The sequence below is a fragment of the Sapajus apella genome, unplaced genomic scaffold, assembly GCF_009761245.1.
Source record: "Sapajus apella isolate SASKATOON/1434 unplaced genomic scaffold, GSC_monkey_1.0 scaffold3, whole genome shotgun sequence".
Classification (NCBI taxonomy): domain Eukaryota; kingdom Metazoa; phylum Chordata; class Mammalia; order Primates; family Cebidae; genus Sapajus; species Sapajus apella.
Genome location: NW_022436943.1, coordinates 2,567,412 through 2,587,793, shown reverse-complemented (window position 1 = coordinate 2,587,793; position 20,382 = coordinate 2,567,412). Strand labels below are relative to the sequence as shown.

The window sequence follows — 20,382 nt, the reverse complement described above, 5'->3', positions numbered from 1 at the left end:
CAGAAATAAACATTTCATACATTTTAAATTGCATGCTTTTCTGAGTAGCAGGATGAAATCTCAGGCTGTCCCACCTGGCATGTGAATTCTCCCTTTGTCCAACGTATCCACGCTGCAGACGCTCCCTGTCCTTTAGTCATTCAGTGGCCTTCTCGGTTACCAGATCAGCTGTTGCAACAGCGCAGTGCTTGTGTTCAAGTAACCCTTATTTTACTTACTTGTTCTATTTTATTATTAGTTATTGTTGTTAATCTTTTACTGTGCCTAAGTTGTAAATTAAATGTGATCGTAGGTATGTATGTCTAGGAAAACATAGTGTATACTGAACAGTGTTCAGTATTAGCTCTAGTTTCAGACATCCACTGGGAGTCTTGGAAGGTATCCCTTGAGGATAAGAGGGAACTACCATATAACATTCTGGGAGATATTCTGTTGTTTAGGTTTATTTTGATTCAAATCGTTTTAGAAACTGCAGTGATTTGATTCTATTTCAAAGTGATTCATTAAATGATTTAAAACTTTTTATTTAATTTATTATTTGGTTAACAATTCATATTTCATTCAGTTTTTAGTTTAGCAAATCAGCAATTTATTCAGGTTTCTGATTCAGGTTCTGCTATAGTTCCTATTTTGTACTCTACATTCTTTTCTCAAGACCGTTAATCTATACTGGCATATTTAACAGTATTTTAAAGAAAGGGGATAAAAATCCTATAATCTGTACTCTTTTTTTTTTTTTTTTTTTTTTTTTTTTGAGACGGAGTTTCACCCTTGTTACCCAGGCTGGAGTGCAATGGCACGATCTCGGCTCACTGCAACCTCCGCCTCCTGGGTTCAAGCAATTCTCCTGCCTCAGCCTCCCAAGTAGCTGGGACTACAGGCATACGCCACCATGCCCAGCTAATTTTTGTATTTTTTGTAGAGATGGGGTTTCACTATGTTGACCAGGATGGTCTCAATCTCTTGACCTCATGATCCACCCGCCTCGGCCTCCCAAAGTGCTGGGATTATAGGCGTGAGCCACCACAGCCGGATGACCTGCTTCTAAAAAATATCCGTATCCCATCTGGGGTGAAGGCTATGAAAGAAATCAAAGTACTACAAATCAAACCAGTGCTGTTTATCCATTAGACACAGTAGGCCCCTTACCTAGGGTCTATAATACTATTGGAGTCCTCTCTAGCCCCCAAAATTAATTTCTTTCAAAATCAGAAGAAGATGAAAAATGAATGCACTCCAGCCTGGATTATATATATCTATCTACATACCAGTGAAGTCATAAAATATAATTTTTTATAATTTTTATAGAGAAAAGATGTACAAAGGCAAAAGTTCCCAAAGCCCATGAGAGTCATCATGTGTCCCTGAATCAATCTACAGTGTTAGAAAAATAAGCTTTTTTCTTACCTGAATATTTAGAGAAATGCTGATCACCAAGTTTCCTAAAATGGCCAGCAAAACCCCAAAAAGGTGAATCTGTAAAAGAAAATGTTTTCCTTAAATAATACTTGTAAGGTATTTACTGAAAGAAAAAGACATATTTAGGTATTCATTTGTTCAGTAATTTAGTTTTAGCTTAGCACCCATTTGCCAGGGTAGATTTGGAATATTATTATTGATTTAATTAGAATTAGTTTTTCACTTTTTTCAAATACTATATATATATTTTTGAGACGGAGTCTTGCTCGTTTGCGCAGGTTGGAGTGCAGTGGCACAATGTGGGCTTCACTGCAACCCCGCCTCCTGGGTTCAAGTGATTCTCCTGCCTCAGCCTCCTGAGTAGCTGACACTACAGGCGCGTGCTACCCCTCCCAGCTAATTTTTTTGTATTTTTAGTAGAGACAGAGTTTCACCATATTGGCCATGATGGTCTCCATCTCCTGACCTTGTGATCTGCCCTCCTTGGCCTCCCAAAGTGCTGGGATTACAGGTCTGCATCACCGTGCCTGGCCAGATTTGCTATTTTCTAACTGGGTGACCTTTTGAGCAAGTTATTTCACTTCTCTGGCCTAAATAAAAATGGGATATTGGAGAAGACATTTCCAGAAATCCCTTTACTTCTAAGGTTCTATGATCTCCACTGGAGATGGTCTAAATTTTCCTTCTATTCCCCTGGTCAAAAACCTACAATGATTCCCTACAATCTGCTACATCAAACAATGAGCTGCTATACCAGCTCAACACAATGAGTCCTCACCCAGGCCTCTGTACAAGACTTACTTTTAATGTGCTTCCTCTATCTCAGGTATCTGGCAACGCCATCCTCCAGCCAGATGTGACACTTGCTCGTGCCACTGCTTCCCAGGTCATACAGGTGTGCCTCTCACTTCAACCAAACCTCGCCCTCCTGGCCTACAGAGGTCCATCTCCTTGAGACGTCCTCAGACCACCTCGTCCCACCTTAACTTTCTCAGATTCTAAATGGTAAGCCTCCCTTATTTACTCTCTGAAGGAAGAGAACCAAGTCTTATTCTTTCTATTGAGTCTTCTGTGTTATCTATTGCTATATAAAATTGAAGATTTAATAAACACTTGCTTTAAAAATATGTAATGATCTAACCCAAGAATTATAGAGGTTAAAAGGTAAGTTCTTACACATTGCCCAGGATGTTTATCATAGATAGCTCATGTATTATTTAATGATTTCAAAAGATGCGTTTGTTGCTCCCGTCTAGGTACAAAAGTATAATATCTTCTATTAGTATAAATTTGCAATGATATAAAGGATTGTCTCCTTATTCTACACTACATAACTTCTAGCCAGCTTCAAATTCCAAGGAGTTATTTGAATTTCAAATGAAGATTGCAACCACAAAGAACCCTTTTCAGAATGCAAAATGTCTTTGAAGTTTTAGAGCTTTATTATATGTGATTTTTGTAGCAATAAGACACCAAATTCCAGCCTGACTCAAGTATGGCATGAAATTTAGTATTTAGTATTTAGAAATGAAATTTAATATTTTTTTCAATGAAGTAAAAAGTTGAAAATTCATTTTATAGTTGATATATAATATCTATGGTCTTTAATCAGTTAAGAATTTTCTTTTCCTAATAGAGGCACTTGGTAATAATTTTGATCACCTTCTCTCATGGGGAAACAATTGGGGCACAATACAATGTGCTATTTCCATGCTTTCTATTTACATCTAGTGTACTTGGCAGTAATCAGGAAAAAAAAGACTGAGATGAAAAATTGGCATTGCATCGATATTTGTTAACATCTCCTGTAATTATAAAAGTAAATTGTTGAATAGAAACAACTCACTTTAAAATTCTTTAAGTCATTCACTGAGCAGTTTAAATGGCTTCAGGCTGGGTATTTAAAAATTGGTGGCAGGATTTGGCAATAATTTCTTGGATATGACACCAAATCATAGGCATTGAAAAAAATAGATAAATTGTACTTCATCAAGATTAAAAACTTGAATCTTACTCTGTTATCCAGGCTGGAGTGCAGTGGCATGATCTCGGCTCACTGCCCTCTCTGCCCACTGCCATCTCTGCCCACCAGGTTCAAGCAATTCTCGTGCCTTAGCCTCCCGAGTAGTTGGAACTATAGCATGTGCTATCACACTCAGCTAATTTTTGTATTTTTAGTAGAGACAGGGTTTTGCCATGTTGGCCAGGTTGGTCTTGAATTCCTGACTTCAGGTGATCTGTCCACTTTGGCCTCCCAAAGTGCTGGGATTACAGGCGTGAGCCACCACACCTGGCTGAGATTAAAAACTTTTTGCATCAACACACACTATCAACAGAGTGAAAATCAACCCATGGAATGGGAGAAAATATTTGCGAATCATATATCTGGATCGAGATCCAGAATATTTAAAGAATGCCTACAATTCAACAACAAAAAATAAACATCCTGATTAAAAAATATGCAAAGGACTTGAATAGCTGTTTCTCCAAGAAGACACAAATGGCCAATAAAGACATGAAAAGATGCTTAACATCACTCATCATTAGGGAAATGCAAATCAAAACCACATTGAGTCACTACTTCACATCCATTAGGATGGCTGTGATTAAAAAGAAAAGGAAATAAGTGTGGGCAAAGATGGGGAGTTATTAGAACACTTATACATTGCTGATGGGAATGTAAAATGGTGCAGCCACTGTGAAAAATGGCATAGAGATTCCTCAAAAAATTAAACACAGGATTAACATATGGTCTAGCAATTCCACTTTTGGATATATATCCAAAAGGACTCAAAACAAGGATTTGAACAGATATTTGGACACTTACATTCAATAATAGCAGCATTATTCATAATAGCCAAAAGGTAGAAAAAACCCATGTCCCTCAATGGATGAATGCATAAATAACAGAGTATACACATGCATATAATGGAATATTATCCACCTTTAAAAATGAAGGAAATTTGAATATACACTACCACATGGATGAACCTTATAAACCAAAAATAGAATTCTGAGCCCTTCAACTGACTGGTGGATCCTCTCCTAAGCCAAAGGCTTTCCAAAGTTAACTTGAAAAAGTAATTTAAGCTATGATGGGAAGTTGGGGTTGGGGCATGCCTCATTATACCCTCCTCCCTTTGGAATTAGGGCACAGCTGACCAGCATTAACATGAAAACAAAGATCTTAAGACTGACAAAACAGACTTTTTATAGCAATAAGACACCAAATTCCAGCCTGACTCTAGTATAGCATCACATGACAGATAACAGGCCCTGAGAGAAATCAAAGTATTTTACCCCCAAAATAAATTTCTTTGACATATTTTGAAATGGCCCTGCAAAGCTGTCTCTTATAGGGAAAATCTACATTCTGTAGAGAATTTCCATTCCTTTCCAGGTCTTTTCCCTGGTCCAGTAGAGAATTTACTAAGACTCTGGCACCTTTTTAGGTCTGATGAGAGCTCAGAAGCCTGCTACCCAAAGGTTTCATCTGCATGATAGAACCTTGATCTCCACAACCCCTTATCTTAATCCAGATATTCCTTTCTATTTACTCCAGGTCTTTAGATAATAATTCTTTCAACCAATTGCCAATCAGAAAAGCTTTGAATTCACCATGACCTGGAAGCCCCCACATCCAGTTTTTCTGCCTTTCCAGTCCAAACCAATGCACATCTTACATGCATTGATTGATATATCTCTCTAAAATGCATAAAACAATGCTGTAGCCTGACCACCTTGGGCACATGTTCTCAGAATCTCCTGGGGCTGTGCCATAGGCCACTCATCGCTCATATTTGGCTCAGAATAAATCTCTTCAAATATTTTACAGTTTGACTGTTTTTGTCTACAACCTTGAGGACATTATGCTAAGTGAAATCAGGCAGTTACAAAAGAAGAAATGTTGTGTGATTCCACTTACATGAGGTATCTAAGGTAGTCAAATTCATGAAGACAGAAAGTGGAATGGTGGTTGCCAGAGTCGGGGGAAGGAAGAATGGGGAGTTAGTGTTTAATGGGTATGCAATTGGGATAGATGAAAAAATTCTGGAGATGGAAATGATGACAGTTGCACATCAGTGACAATGTTCTTAGTGCCACAGAAGTGTACGCTTGCAAATGGCTAAAATGGTAAAATTTTATGCTACTTATATTTTATAATAATAAAAAATTGGTGGTGAAGTAAGAATGTGCTTCAACTTGAAGAAGTAAGGAAAGCTCACCTGCTACAGAATAGTTCCCTGGCCCAGGGTTAACAATGTTAAAGCAAACTAAATATGGCCTGAGAAGGACTCCATACTTCTATATTTGAGTCCTTGTGGATGAATTGCAACCTAACTTAGTGGGTAGACAAGACTGAAACCCAAACTTAGGAGTATGTGCCTGTTAACAATAGCTGAGTCTTGGCTAGTGCCAGCAGCCATACTCCAACCAGTCATACACTTCTGAGTGTTCAAACTGTGTTCAAATAAGGAAAATGCCAACCTGTAACCAATTCAGCTGTTTTTGTATCTCACCTCCAATTTCTATATGGCACTTCCCTTTTTTTCTCTATACATTTGTTCTGACCATGAGGCATCCCTGGAGATTCTCTGAATCTGCTGTGATTCTGGGTGCTGCCTGATTCATGAATTATTCATTGCTCAATTAAGCTCCTTTAAATTCAATTGGGCTGAAGTTGTTTTTTTAACAACAGTCTGGATATTAAAAAATTGGTGGCAGGGTTTGGCAATAATTTCTTGGCTGTGACACCAAATGCACAGGCAACAAAAGAATAAAGTAGATAATTCTTCATCAAGACAGCATTATGCTGCCGATCCTTTAAATATTCGTATCACAGGTTTATTTTTGCCCAAAGAAGATATTCCTGAAAAGGTATAAACTACTAAATTATTAATATCTTAATATGAATGATTCAGACAAGTTATTTGAAAGTAATTGGAGTATGGCAGATTGCAAAAATGGACACAATTCCTTACCCCTCCCTATATCTGTGCCCTTGACTAGGGAGTCTTGTACCTCCTCTTGTTAGAAAGAACAGTCTAATTCCCTATCTATTAATTCAGGCTACAAAAGTGGTGAAGATATGCTAGTTCCAGGACTAGGTCTCAAAAGGTATTGCATACTCCTCTTATGAAATATTTTGAGAACAAGCCCAGGCTAGCCTGTTGGGTGATGACAGATGGGGACACATGCAACCCGGCTGCGTTAGTGTCTATGGCCCTAGCCAATAGTCATGCAATGTCAAACGCCAGAGGGGAGCCATCCCTAGAGCAGCCAGCCCCCAGCTGACATACCAGCTGGCTGCAGAGACACGAGTTAGCCCAGGTGGACTCAGCCAAGTCTGATCCACATTAATGAACGCCCAGCTGACCAATTGATTCCAAAGCAGTCATTGATGGTTGTAATTTTAAACCACTAAACTTTAGGATGACATTACACAACAAGAAATAATAGACTAAGGCTAAGAAGATGAGAGAATGGAGTGGGGATATTGTGGATCACTTACAGTGAGAAGAAGGGGGTACAAAAAAGGAAGGTGAGACATTTTGCTGAGGGATACCATGGCACAGAGGAAACAAGCTATTTTAAAAGTCAGACCAAAAGGCACTGTTCCAAAAGTCAGGAGACCTGTCCCTGCCAGGTATTCACTATGCGTGACCCCTGCAAAGCCGTTATCCTTTTTGGCTCTTGGTTTTCTCAACTGTAAGATGAAAACAATACCATAAGCAGTTTGGAGACATAAATGAATGAGATTGTGCTTAATGAAAGTACGACACAACACCCTAGTTATCCAAAGTGATGGGCTAAGGTGATACTAAGAGGTAATAATAAAGCTTTATTTTCTTTGTCTTTATCTAAAATGACCAAGCAATCATGTAAATTGTCCCTTAAAAAAAAAAACAAAAAACTGCCAACCTGTTCCTTGGCAGACATAGCAAATAAAGGTTTTGCTGTTTCTCTGTTCCCTGGGTTTTTGCCTCAGGGTGTGTGTCCCACCTTTATGATACATTATTGCATCATTCATTTTGTTTTCAATAGTGTCTTCCAAATCTAATGAATATAAAAATATTTATAAGATACAGGTGATATTTTGATTTTCTTAATAGAGGGATGGTAGAAACTACCAATTACAACTTTTAATGCTGTAGAACCCCTGATAAAAATATATAGCATTTTATTTATTTTTCTCAGAAAATTACTTGACCTACCGATATAGGTACAACTAGAGGGATATTCTATTTCCCGCTTTTTTTTTTTTTTTTTTTTTGAAACAGAGTCTCACTTTGTTTTGCCCAAGCTGGGGTTCAGTGATGATGACAGCCAACTGCAGCTTTGACCTCCCGGGTTCAAGCAATTGTTTTACCTCATCTTCCCAAGTAGCTGGGACTACAGGCGTGCCACCACACCCGCCTAATTTTTGTATTTTTGTTGAGATAGGGTCTTATTATGTTTCCCAGACTGGTCTCAAATACCTGGGCTCCAGCAATCATCCTGCCTCAGCCTCCTAAAGTGTTAGGATTACAGGCATGAGCCTCTGCACCTGGCCAATATTCTGTATTTTTCTGATCGGTAATGCCAATCATACTATTTTATTATTTTAACTTTTAAAACCATCATTATAAAGTCAAAAGAGCTCACATTATAATATTTCCTGTCTTACCACTTCCCTATAAGCTTATGGGTTATTATAAAACTTACTCATATTTCAAAATGTCCTGAATATAAAACTTACTTTATAGTTTCTGAAGTTAGAATTAACTTTGAAATTTGTTCCCCACCCCCTGGAATCTACATGAGGCAAAAATTTAGAGATTTAAAATTAGACATATACACATTCCCCACAATTAAATAATAGTTGTCAAAATCATGTGGGAGTTCCACTTCACATCCTAAGAAACTACAAAAAGATTGTTCTTTCTTCAGTCTAAGTCTAGTTTTGAATGTTATAAAATAATTAACAGAGGTAGGAACGATCATAAACTGTACCTGAGCAAATCAGATGTTTTTAAATTACTGAGCAGAAACAAATGGGCAAAGAGATAATTGAATGTGCACAATTTCTTTTCATAAAGAATGTTGAAGGTAGATATCACCTTAGTTGAGTCTTTTCTAGCCTTTCTCATCTATCAGAGGATAACCTATACTATTTCTCCTTGAATACTTATGATGCATTTTTTTGGGTAATATATGTGTATCTTTACTAACGCAATAAAAACAATGTCTGGTGGCAGGTGCAATAATTACCATGAGTTCAAAGTAGGGATACGGCTGGGTGCGGTGGCTCATGCCTATAATCCCAGCACTTTGGGAGGCTGAAGTGGGCAGATCATTTGAGGTCAGGGGTTCGAGACAAGCCTGGCCAACATGGGGAAATATCCTGTCTATTAAATATACAAAAATTAGCTGGGCATGGTGGTGCACATCTTTAATCCCAGCTACTCGGGAGGCTGAGGTAGGAGAGAATTGCTTGAACCCGGGAGGTGGAGGTTGCAGTGAGCCGAAATATCACCACTGCACTTCAGCCTGAGTGACAGAGCAAGACTGTCTCAAGAACAAAAAAACCAAAAAACAAAAACCCCACAAAATAAAGTAGGAATGAGCAAAATTATACAGGCATACCTCAGAGATATTGCAGGTTTGGTTCCAGACCACCACAATAAAGTGAGTCACACAAACTTTGGTTTCCCAGTGCATACAAAAGCTGTGTTTACACTATACTAAGTATAGTGCAACCTATATTTAATACAATAAACATACTGCAATAGCATTATGCTTAAAAAAGTTAGATATACTTTAATTAAAAAATACTTTATTACCAAAGCTAATGATCATCTGAGCCTGCAGTAAGTCATTCATACTGGTGGAGGGCCTTGCCTCGATGTTGATGGTTGCTCACTGATCAGGGTGGTGGTTGATGAAGGTTGGGGTGGCTGTGGCAACTTCTTAAGATAAAACAATAATAAAGTCTGCTGCATTGATTGACTTTATCTTTTATGAAAAATTTCTCTGTAGCATGTGGTGCTGTTTAATGCCATTTTACCTACAGTAGAGCTTCTTTCAAATAAGAGTCAATCCTCTCAAACCCAGCTGCTGTATAAGTACCTGGAATATTCCAAATCCTTTGTTGTCATTTTTACAATATTCCCAGGATCTTCATAAGGAGAAGATTTCATCTCAAGAAACCACTTTCTTTGCTCATCCATAAAAACAACTCCTCCTCCATTCAAGTTTGATCATGAGATGGCAGCAATTCAATGACATCTTCAGGCTCCACTTCTAGTTCTCTTGCTATTTCCACTACATCTGCAGTTACTTCCTCCACCAAGTCTTGAACCCTTCAAAGTCAACCACAAGGGTTAGAATCAACTTCTTCCAAACTCCTATGAAGGTGGATATTTTGACTTCCTCCCACAAATTACGAATGTTCTTAATGGCATATGGAATGGTGAATCCTTTCCAGAAAGTTTTTAATTTACTTTGGTTAGATCCATCAGAGGAATCACTATTTATGGCAGCTATAGTCTTACAAAATGTATTTTTTAAATAATATTACTTGAAAGTCAAAACTACTCATTGATTCGTAGGCTGCAGAATGAATGTTGTGTTAGTGCGCATGAAAACAACATTTATCTCCTTGTACACCTCCATAAGAGCTCTTGGGCGAACAGATGCATTGTCAATGAACAGTAATATTTTCAGAGGAATCTCTTCTGAGCAGTAGGTCTCATTGGTAGGTTTGAAATATTTGGTAAACCATGCCATAAACAGATGCACTGTCATTCAGGCTCAGTTGTTCCATTTCTAGAGCATAGGCAAAGTAGATTATTGTTACTTTTGGTTATTGTTTTTGTTGCTGTTGTAGGTTACTATAGCTTTATTTATTTCCATTTTTCTTTTAGATTCAGGGGGTACACGTGCAGATTTGTTAAAGGGTATGTTTGCAAGATGCTGAGGTTTGGGCTTGTATTGATCCTGTCACCTAGATAGTGAAGATAGTACTCAATAGACAGTTTTTTTTAACCCTCACCCCTCTCCCTCCTCCAGAGTCTCCAGTGTCTGTAACTCCCAACTATATGTCCATGTGTATCCAAGATTTTAGCTCCCATTTAAAAGTGAGAATGTGCAATATTTGGTTTTCTGTTTCTGTGTTAATTTGCATAGGATAACAGCCTCCAGCTGCATCCATTCTGGTGCAAAGGACAAGATTTCATTCTTTTTTATGGCTGCATAATATTCTATGGTGTATATACCATATTTTCTTTATCCAATCTGCTGTTGATGGGCACCTAGGTTGATTCCATGTCTTTGCTATTGTGAATAGTGCTGCAGTGAACATGTGAGTGCATGTGTCTTTTTGGTAGAACAATTTATTTTCTTTTGGGTATGTACCCAGTAATGGGATTGCTGGATCAAATGGTAGTTCAATTTTTAATTTTTTAAGAAACCTTCAAACTGCTTTTCACAGGGGCTGAACAATGCACATCCCCACTAACCATGTATAAGTGTTCCCTTTTCTCCACAGTCTCACCAGCATCTGTTGTTTTTCTACTTTTTAATAATAGCCATTCTGACTAGTATGAGATGGTATCTCATTGTGGTTTTGATTTGCATTTCCCTGATGATTAGTGATTTTCAGCATTTTTTCTGTATGTTTGTTAGCCACTTGTATGTCTTCTTTTAAGCAGTGTCTGTTATATTCTTTGCACATTTTTTAACGGGGTTATTTTATTTTTGCTTGTTGATTTGTTTAAGTTCCTTATAGATTTTGGGTATTAGTTAAAAATCTCTGGACTAACACATCTTTGTCAGATGCATAGTTTGCATATATATTTTCCTTTCTTTAGTTTTTATTTTTTTTACTCTGTTGATAGTTTCTTTTGATGTGCAGAAGCTCTTTAGCTTAGGTCCCACCAGTCAATTTTTGTTTTTGTTGCAGTTGCTGTTGAGGACTCAGTCAAAATTCTTTGCCAAGGCTAATTTCCGGAAGGGTATTTCCTAGGTTTTCTTCTAGGTGACTTTTATAGTTTGAGAGGTCTTACACTTAAATATTTAATCCATCTTGAGTTAACTTTTGTATATGGTGAGAAGGAGGGGCACAGTTTTATTCTTCTGCATTTGGTTAGCCAGTTTTTCCAGTACCATTTATTGAATAGAAAATCCTTTCGCCATTGCTTGTTTTTGTCGACTTTGTCAAAGATCAGTTGGTTGTAGGTATGCTGCTTTATTTCTGTGCTCTCTATTCTGTTCCATTGGTCCATACATCTATTTTTGTACCAGTATCATTCTGTTTTGGTTACTATAGCCTTGTAGTATAGTTTCAAGTTGGGTAAGGTGATGCTTCTGGTTTGTTCTTTTTGCTTAGGATTGCTTTGGATATTCAGGTTCTTTTTTGGTTCTATATAAATTTTAGAATTTTTTTTTTCTAATTCTGTGAAGAATGAGATTGGTAATTTGATAGGAATAGTATAGAATCTATAGATTGCTTTGGGCAGTATAGACATTTCAACAATGTTGATTCTTCGAATCCATGAAAATGAAATATTTTTCCATTTATTTGGGTCACTTCTGATTTCTTTCAGCAGTATTTTGTAATTCTTCTTTTAGAGATCTTTCATCTCCTTAGTTGAATGTATTCATAGGTATTTTATTTTTGTGTGTGGCTTTGTAAATGAGATTGTGTTCTTGACTTGGCTCTTAGCTTGAACGTTGTTGATGTATAGAAATGCTACTGATTTTTTTTGTATTTTTTGTATCCTGAATCTCTACTGAAGTCATTTAACAGGTCTAGGAACCCTTTGGCAGAGTGTTCAGGGTTTTCTAGGTATAGAATCACATCATCAGTGAAGAGAGATAATTCGACTTCCTCTTTTCCTATTTGGATGCCTTTTATTTCTTTCTCTTGCCTGATTGCTCTGGATAGGACTTCTATGTTGAATAAGAGTGGTTAGAGTGGGCATTTTTGTCTTGTTCCAGTTCTTAAGGGGAATTCTTCAAGTTTTTGCCCATTTAGTATGATGTTGGCTGTGGGTTTGTCATAGATGGCTCTTATTATTTTGAGGTATGTTTCTTTGATGCCTAGTTTGGTGAGGGTTTTTATCACAAAATGATGTTGAATTTTATCAAGAGCTTATTCTGCATCTATTGAGATGATCATGTATATTTTGTTTTTAATGCTGTTTATGTGGTGAATCACATTTATTGATTTGAGTATGTTGAACTAAACTTGCATCCCAGGAATAAAGCCCATTTGATCATGGTTAATTAATTTTATAATGTGCTGCTAGATTCAGTTTGCTGGTATTTTCTTGAGGATTTTTGCATCTATGTTCATTAGGGATATTGGCCAGTAGTTTTATTTTTTGTTGTTGTTGTATCTTTGCCAGATTTTGGTATCAGGATGATACTGATTTTGTAGACTGAATTAGGAAAGAATCCCTCCTCCTTGATTCTTTGGCATTGTTTTAGTAGCATTGGTACCAGCTCTTTTTTGTATGTCTGCTAGAATTTTGCTGTGAATCCATCCGGTCCAAGGCTTTTTGGTTGTTGGGTTTTATTGTTTTTGCGTTTTTGATTTTTTTTACTGATTCAGTTACAGAACTCATTGTTAATCTGTTTAGAGTTTCAGTTTCTTCCTGATTCAATCTTGGGAGGTTGTGTGCTTCTGGGAATGTATCAATTTTCTCTAGATTTCCTTGTTGTATGCATACAGGTGTTCACAGTAGTCTCTGAGGATCTTTTGTATTTCTCTGGGATTGGTTGTAATGTCACTTTTGTAATCTGATTGTGTTTATTGGATCTTCTCTGTTTTTCTTTGTTAATGTAGCTAATGGTCCATTTATCCTTTCAAAGAAGCAACTTCTTAATTTCATTTAGTTCCACTCTTGTTTAATTATTTCTTTTCTTCTCCTAGCTTTGGGATTTGTTTGTCTTCTTTTTCTAGTTCCTTTTGGTGCAATGTTAGATTGTTAATTTGAGGACTTCTTAACTTCTTAACTTTCCTCATCATATTGCTTTTGTCACACTCCAGAGATTTTGGTATGTTGTTTTCATTTGTTTCAAATAATTTTTTAAATTTCTGCCTTAATTTCTTTGTTTACCCAAAGGTCATTCAAGAGCAAGTTGTTTAGTTTCCATGTAACTGTTCAGTTTTGAGAATTCCTCTTAGTATTGATTTCTATTTTTATTCCACTATGGCCTGAGAATAAGACTTAACACAATTCTTAAGGGTCCTAGGATTTTCAGAATGGTAAATGAGCATTATCTTCAACTTAAAGTCACCAACTGCATTAGCCCCTCATACGAGTCAGTCTGTTCTTTGAAGTGTTGAAGCCGGGCATTGACGTCTCTCTAGGTGTAAAAGTCTTTGATAACATTTTCCAAAAGAAGCTGATTTTGTCTACATTGAAAATCTGTTGTTATGTGTAGCTATCTTCAGTGATATTAGCTAGATCTTCTGGATAACTTGCTCCAGGTTCTATGTGAGGACTTGCTACTTAATCTTGTACTTTTTATTTTACAGAGATGACTTCTATACTTACATCTAATGAACCAACCTCTGATAGCTTCAAACTTTTCTTCTGTCATTTCCTCACCTCTCTCAGCCTTCATAGAATTGAAGAGAGTTACAGCCTTGCTCTGGATTAGGCTTTGGCTTACGGGAATGCTATGTCTGGTTTGATCTATCCACATCACTGAAACTATTCAAACTTTCTGCATATCAGTAATAAGGTTGTTTTCCTTTCTTACCATTCATGTGTTCACTGGAGTAGCACTTTAAATTTCCTTTAAAAACTTTTCTTTTTCATTGACAACTTGGCTGTTTGGTGCAGAAGATCTAGCTTTCAGCCTATCTTGGCTTTTGACCTGCTTTCCTCACTAAGCTTAATCATTTCTAGCTCTTGATTTGAGATGCTCTTTCTTTCACTTGAACAGTTAGAAACCATTGTAGGGTTACTTAGTGGCCTAATTTCAAAATGATTGTGTCTCAGGGAATAGGGAAGCCCAAGCAAAGGGAGAGAGATGAGGGAACAGCCAGTGAGTAGAGCAGTCAGAACATATACATTTATCCATTAAGTTCACTGTCTTATATGGGTATGGTTCACGGTACCCCAAGATAACTATAATAGTAACATCAAAGAGTCACTAATTACAGATCACCATCACAAATATAATAATATGACAAATTTGAGCCCAGCATGGTGGCTCATGCCTATAATCCCAGAACTTTGGGAGGTGGAGACAGGAGAATTGCTTGAGATCAGGAGGTGGAGACCAGCCTGGGCAACAAAGTGAAAGCCTTTCTCTACAGAAAAATACTAAAATTAGCCTGGCATGGTGGCACACATCTGTGGTCCCAGCTACTCGGGATGCTGAGGCAGGAGGATCACTTGAGCCCTGGAGTTTGAGGCTGCAGTGAGTCATGATGGCACCACTGCACTCCAGCTTGGGCAACAGTATGCGCCCCTGTCTCAAAATAATGATAATGACAAATTTGAAATAATGTGAGAATTACCAAAATGTGACTTAGAGACACAGAGTAAGCACATGCTGTTGGAAAAATGGCGCCAATAGACTTACTCAATGCAAGGTTGTCATAAACCTTTAATTGTGAAAAACACAGTATCTGTGAAGTGTAATAAAGCAAAGTTCAACAAAATAAGTGAGGTGTGCCTGTATTTCAAGACATCTGCTACAACTGTGACATGAAGTAAAATGAGCTATGACTTCTATTAGTGACACATCTACAACTGCTGTTAATACCACTTTAGTTTCTTGTCTACATTCATTATAGAAGGAATTGGTAAATTGCAGTCAGAGGTTAGTGCAAATAAAGATGTAGGGTTTTTTTTTGTTGTTGTTGTTAATACTGACAGTTCCCTGAAATCTATCTGTGAAGAACAATTAAGAACCCTTATATCTGATATGTGATTTTTCTCTATGTTCTTTTTGGTATTTAGAGATTGGTTTTTGCTTGAATTCCTCCAGTGATGGGGAAATCATTACCAACTAAGTGGGCCTCTAGTCATTTTGTTGCTGAAGACCTCAGGTGGCTTTTCTAGGGAGCTTTCATCTTTTTGCCATAGATTGCATTTGTGAGCTCTTACTGTCTCTAGAGTTACAGACCTAAGTTAGCTTTCTCTTCTACAGCTTTCTCTTCACAACCTTTCAGCTGCTATAAGACAATAATTCTGCTCCTATGTTGTCCTCTCTCTCTCAATGAGAAGCAGTGATTTGTATTTACTTGCTGTAGATGAGGAAGCTGAACCTGAGAGGTTTAAGTTACCTTCTGAATTTCCACCATTAGTGCTGGATCCCAGGTCTATTTGACTTCAGAGCTTATCTTCCTTCTAGGACCTCATGACTGATGTTAACTCTTTTCTTACTTCTCTCTGGCTAAATGAAGATCATCAAGAGCAGAAGTTTTGTCCTCTTTTTACTCCTTATTCATCTTTGCATCCCTAATAATGGAATTGGATAATACTGTGCTGCAAAAAATTAGCACTTAAATGTATAATCATGGACTGAGGTGTAGAAAAAGGAAGGGAGATTTATTGAATACCAGTTAACTTGTTTATTTCACTTGATTATGCATAAATATTTTAGACTATTAGAAATGGCCTATTATTTAAAATATTATTACCAGTTAATGTAGTATATTAAGAAACACTTTCAATACAATTAATCCATTTGTCCTTAACACCAATTTAGAAAAAGCATCATAGTGTGTCCATCTTATCCCACACATTATACAATTCTATAGAATCAAAAAAAAACATTTGAAATTGAGTCATAAACTTATGACGTCTGAAAACCAAGGAAACGCTTATTTTTCCCAGAATATTCAATAATTCTCAACATCATTGTGATATTAACTGTTACTACAAAACTTCACAGTGCTATTGGGGATAAACAAAGGATTGAAAGTGTCCATGAAAAGGCTATCATTCCAGAGGAGAAATGATCCAAGAGAAATAAAGCCTATGTCCACATAAAAACATGTACGCAAATGTCCATAGCACCATTATTCCTAGTGCCCCAAAGTGGAAATGACCAAATGTCTATTGGCCAATGGATGAATAAACAAATGTGATGTATTTTATATAATGGAAGATTATTCAGCCATAAAAGGGAGTGAAGTACTGATACATGCTACAACCTAGATGAACTTTGAAAAGTTTATGCTAAATGGAAGAATACAGTAACAAAAGATTACAAAATATGATTCTATGAATATTAAATGTCCAGAATAACAAATCTGTAGAGACAGAAAATAAATCAGGGGTTTTCTTAGGTCTGGGATGAATGAGGGGCTTGGGGATGACAGCTAAAGGGTGAGTGAGTTTCTTTTTTTTTTTTTTCTCGCACTATCTTGAAAGAGGGGGTTTCTTTTAGAGGTGATAAAATATTCTAAAATTAATTGTGGTGATAGTTGTCTGACTTTGTGATATACTAAAAGCCAACAAATTATACACTTTAAATTAGTGAATGATATGGTATGTGAATTACATTTCAATAAAGTTGTTGCTCAAAATACTTTAAAAAACACTATATGTAATGTAGATATTTGTCCAAAGAAACAAAATACTATAAATGTAGCCATTATTATCTCAGTCTCTTCTCCTTCCCAGTGATAAGTAATTTTCTGAGGTTGATATATTTAATAAATGTATTTCTTTCTTAGATTTTTATTATCTTTATTTAGTTAACTCAGTTTTTCCTTTTTCATCTTGTTCATTTGGACTCTTGACTCATTAGCTTTTTCCCTTTCTTCTTATCTAATAATATATGAAAGTACCCCTATACATTTCTCTCTAAGTACACTGTTCATTTCAGCTTCATGTGTATTTTTGACATAGATAGTCATTGTCATTTGGTTCTAAATAGTTTCTTATTATCTCATGATTTTCATCTGAGCCTCAATATTATTCAGAAGTATGTTTTCTGAAAAAATTTCTAAATAAGTGGGGTAGTTGGTTATCACTTTAATAATTTCTAATTTTGTTAAGTTAGAGTCAGAAATGTGCTGCATGTGAATCAACATTTGCTTTATGACCTAATACATGGTATAAATCAAAATTTGTCTTGTGACTAGGTCATATGTGGTCAAGTTTTATAAGTGTTCCATGTATGCTTGAAAAGAAAAGTATTTAGTTAACATTGTATATATATTCTACACATTCTATCTATCCATCCATCCATCCAGCCAGCCACCCAACCACCCACCCATAGTTGGGTGGCTGGCTGGCTGGCTGGATGGATGGATAGATATATACCCATCCGTCCATATCTATCCATTCATCTATCCATCCATCCATCTATCCACCTACCTACCCATCCATCCATCCACAGAACCACCCATCCGTCCATCCATCTTCATTAATATGTTGCTCAAATCTTCAACAATATTACTAAATTTTGCACCACTTTGTCTATCAATTGCCAAGTGAGATATATTAAAAATCTACCACAAATATAGACATTTTTTCCTTTTAAATCTGCTGAATTTTGTATTATATATTTTAAGGCTATACTATTAGGTATATACAAGTTCAGGATATTTTATCTTCTCATTTAATTGTTCCTGTTATCATTACATCTCTTTTAATCTCAATAATGTGTTTGTTTTAAAGTCTATTTTATCTGATATTAATATAATCACTTTCTTTTGATATTTCCTCTTCCTGTATCACTTTACTTTCAACATTTCTCTGTCATTTTATTTTAGTTAGAGCTCTAATAATAAAAATAGTACTGCTATTTAAAAAAAAAAACCTTTAGTTTTGAGATAATTATGGACTCATAGTAGGTTGCAAATAAATGTATGGGGGGTTCCTATGCACATTTCCCCTAACTGCCCTCCCTAAATGTTTATGTCTTACACAACTACAGCAAAATACCAAAAACAAGAAATTGACATTGGTAAATACCTTATTTAGATTTCACTAATTACATATGCACCCATTTGTGTGTGTGTGTGTGTCTGCGTGTAAGTGTGTAAGTGTAACCACCACCACAATCACAATATTCATCTGTACCATCACCATAAGACTCCTTGCATTAGCCCTTTATAGATACATCCTCCTTCCCTCCCCATTCCTAACCCCCAGCCACCACAATCCAATCCATTTTCCATCTCTATGTTATTTAAAAAATAATATTACGTACATGGAATCTAGAAGTATGTGTACTTTTGAAATTGCTTTTTTTTCACTAAGCATAATTTCCCTGAGACTCATCTAAGTTGTTGGGTCATTCCTTCCAATTGCTGAGTAGTATTCCATGATATGGATATGCCACAGTTTGTTTAATTATTCACTCATTGAATGACTTTTGAGTAGTTTCCAGTTTGGGACTGTTTTGAATAAAGCTTCTATGAACATTCATGTACAAATTCTACATGAAAATAAATCTTCATTTTCTGGGATAAATGCCCAAAAGTGTAATTGCTGGGTGTGTGGTAAGTCCATTTTTAGTTTTGAAAGGAACTGCCAAACTATTTTTCAGAGTTGTACAATTTTACTTTCCCACAAGCAATACATGAGTGATCCAGTTGCTCCACTAATTTATCTGTATTCTTGACATAAATTCTAAAGTTAATCAATATCCCTAAACTCCTGAGCAATATAAAAGCTTCCATTTGTTTTAACTACAATCTTTCTTCTGTCCTATCTTACATGTTGTTGACTAGTGTATCAATTCTACCCTGTATTTATTTATATCCTCAAAATTGTCATGATTGCTATTATTTTTAACTGGTATTATTTTTTAGATCAGTTTTAGATTCACAGCAAAATTGAGAGGAAGACACAGATTTCCCATTTCCTCCCTGCTTCCACACATGCACAGCCCTCCCCATTATTAACCTCACCCCTCACCAATCGAGAGTGATATATTTGTCACATTTCATGAGTCTACACTGAAACATCATCATCACCCAAAGTTCATAGTTTACAGTAGGGTTCACTGTTAGTTTTTTATACTCTATGGCTTTTGGTAAATGTACAAGGACAAGTATCCACCATTATATTATACAGAATAGTTTCACTGCACTAAAAATCCTCTGTGCTCGCCTATTCATCCCTTTCTACTCACAACCCCTAGCAACCACTGATCTTTTTACTGTCTCATAGTTTTGCCTTTTCTAAAATGTTATACAGTTGGAATCATATAGTATTTAGCCTTTTCAGATTCACTTCTTTTGCTTAGTAATATGCATTTAAGCTTCCTCTATGTCTTTTTACAGCTTCATACTATTTCATTATCTGGATGTACCACTGTTTGTTTATCCATTCAGCTACTAAAGGACACCTTGGTTGCTTCCAAATTTTGGCAATTATGAATAAAGCTGCCATAAACATCTATGTGCAGGGTTTTGTGCAGACATAAGTTTTGAACACCTGTGGGTAAATACTAAGGTTGCTGAATTGCCTGGTAAGAGAATGTTTAGTTTTGTAAGAAACTGCCAAACTGTCTTCCAAAGTGGCTATACCATGCATTTCCACTAGCAATGAATAAGAGTTCCTAGTCATCATTATTGTTCTATATAGTCAAATACTTGCCTTATTTGTCCATATTTACCCATTTCTTTTTCTTTCTTTCTTTCTTTTTTTTTTTTTTTGAAAGAGAGTCTCACTCTGTTGCCCAGGCTGGAGTGCAGTAGTACGATCCCGGCTCACTGCAACCTCCACCTCCCAGGCTCAAGTGATTCTTCTCCCTCAGCTTCCTGAATAGCTGGAACTAACTGGTGCAAGCCACCATGCCTGGCTAATTTCTGTATTTTTAGTAGAGATGGGGTTTCACCATGTTAGCCAGGCTGATCTCGAACTCCTGACCTGAAGTGATCTGCCCTCTTTGGCCTCCCAAAGTGCTGGGATTACAGGCGTGAGCCATTATACCCAGCCCATGTTTATCCATTTCTGGTTTACCGCTGTTCTTATTTTAAATAACAGCTTTAGT

General features: G+C 36.5%; 1 protein-coding gene across 4 annotated transcripts in view; it reads right to left on the bottom strand.

The window, feature by feature from the left end:
• Positions 1-20,382, bottom strand: part of NIPAL2 (NIPA like domain containing 2) — a 100,512-nt gene that overhangs the window by 63,306 nt on the left and 16,824 nt on the right. For 3 of the 4 annotated variants that reach the window (XM_032248275.1, XM_032248268.1, XM_032248294.1), the window contains exon 2: positions 1,408-1,476. In XM_032248275.1, coding sequence (XP_032104166.1) covers positions 1,408-1,476 — 69 coding nt within the window. Of the gene's footprint in view, positions 1-1,407; positions 1,477-15,709; positions 15,906-20,382 lie in introns of those variants that run through there. The other variant, XM_032248285.1, reaches the window with a different exon arrangement.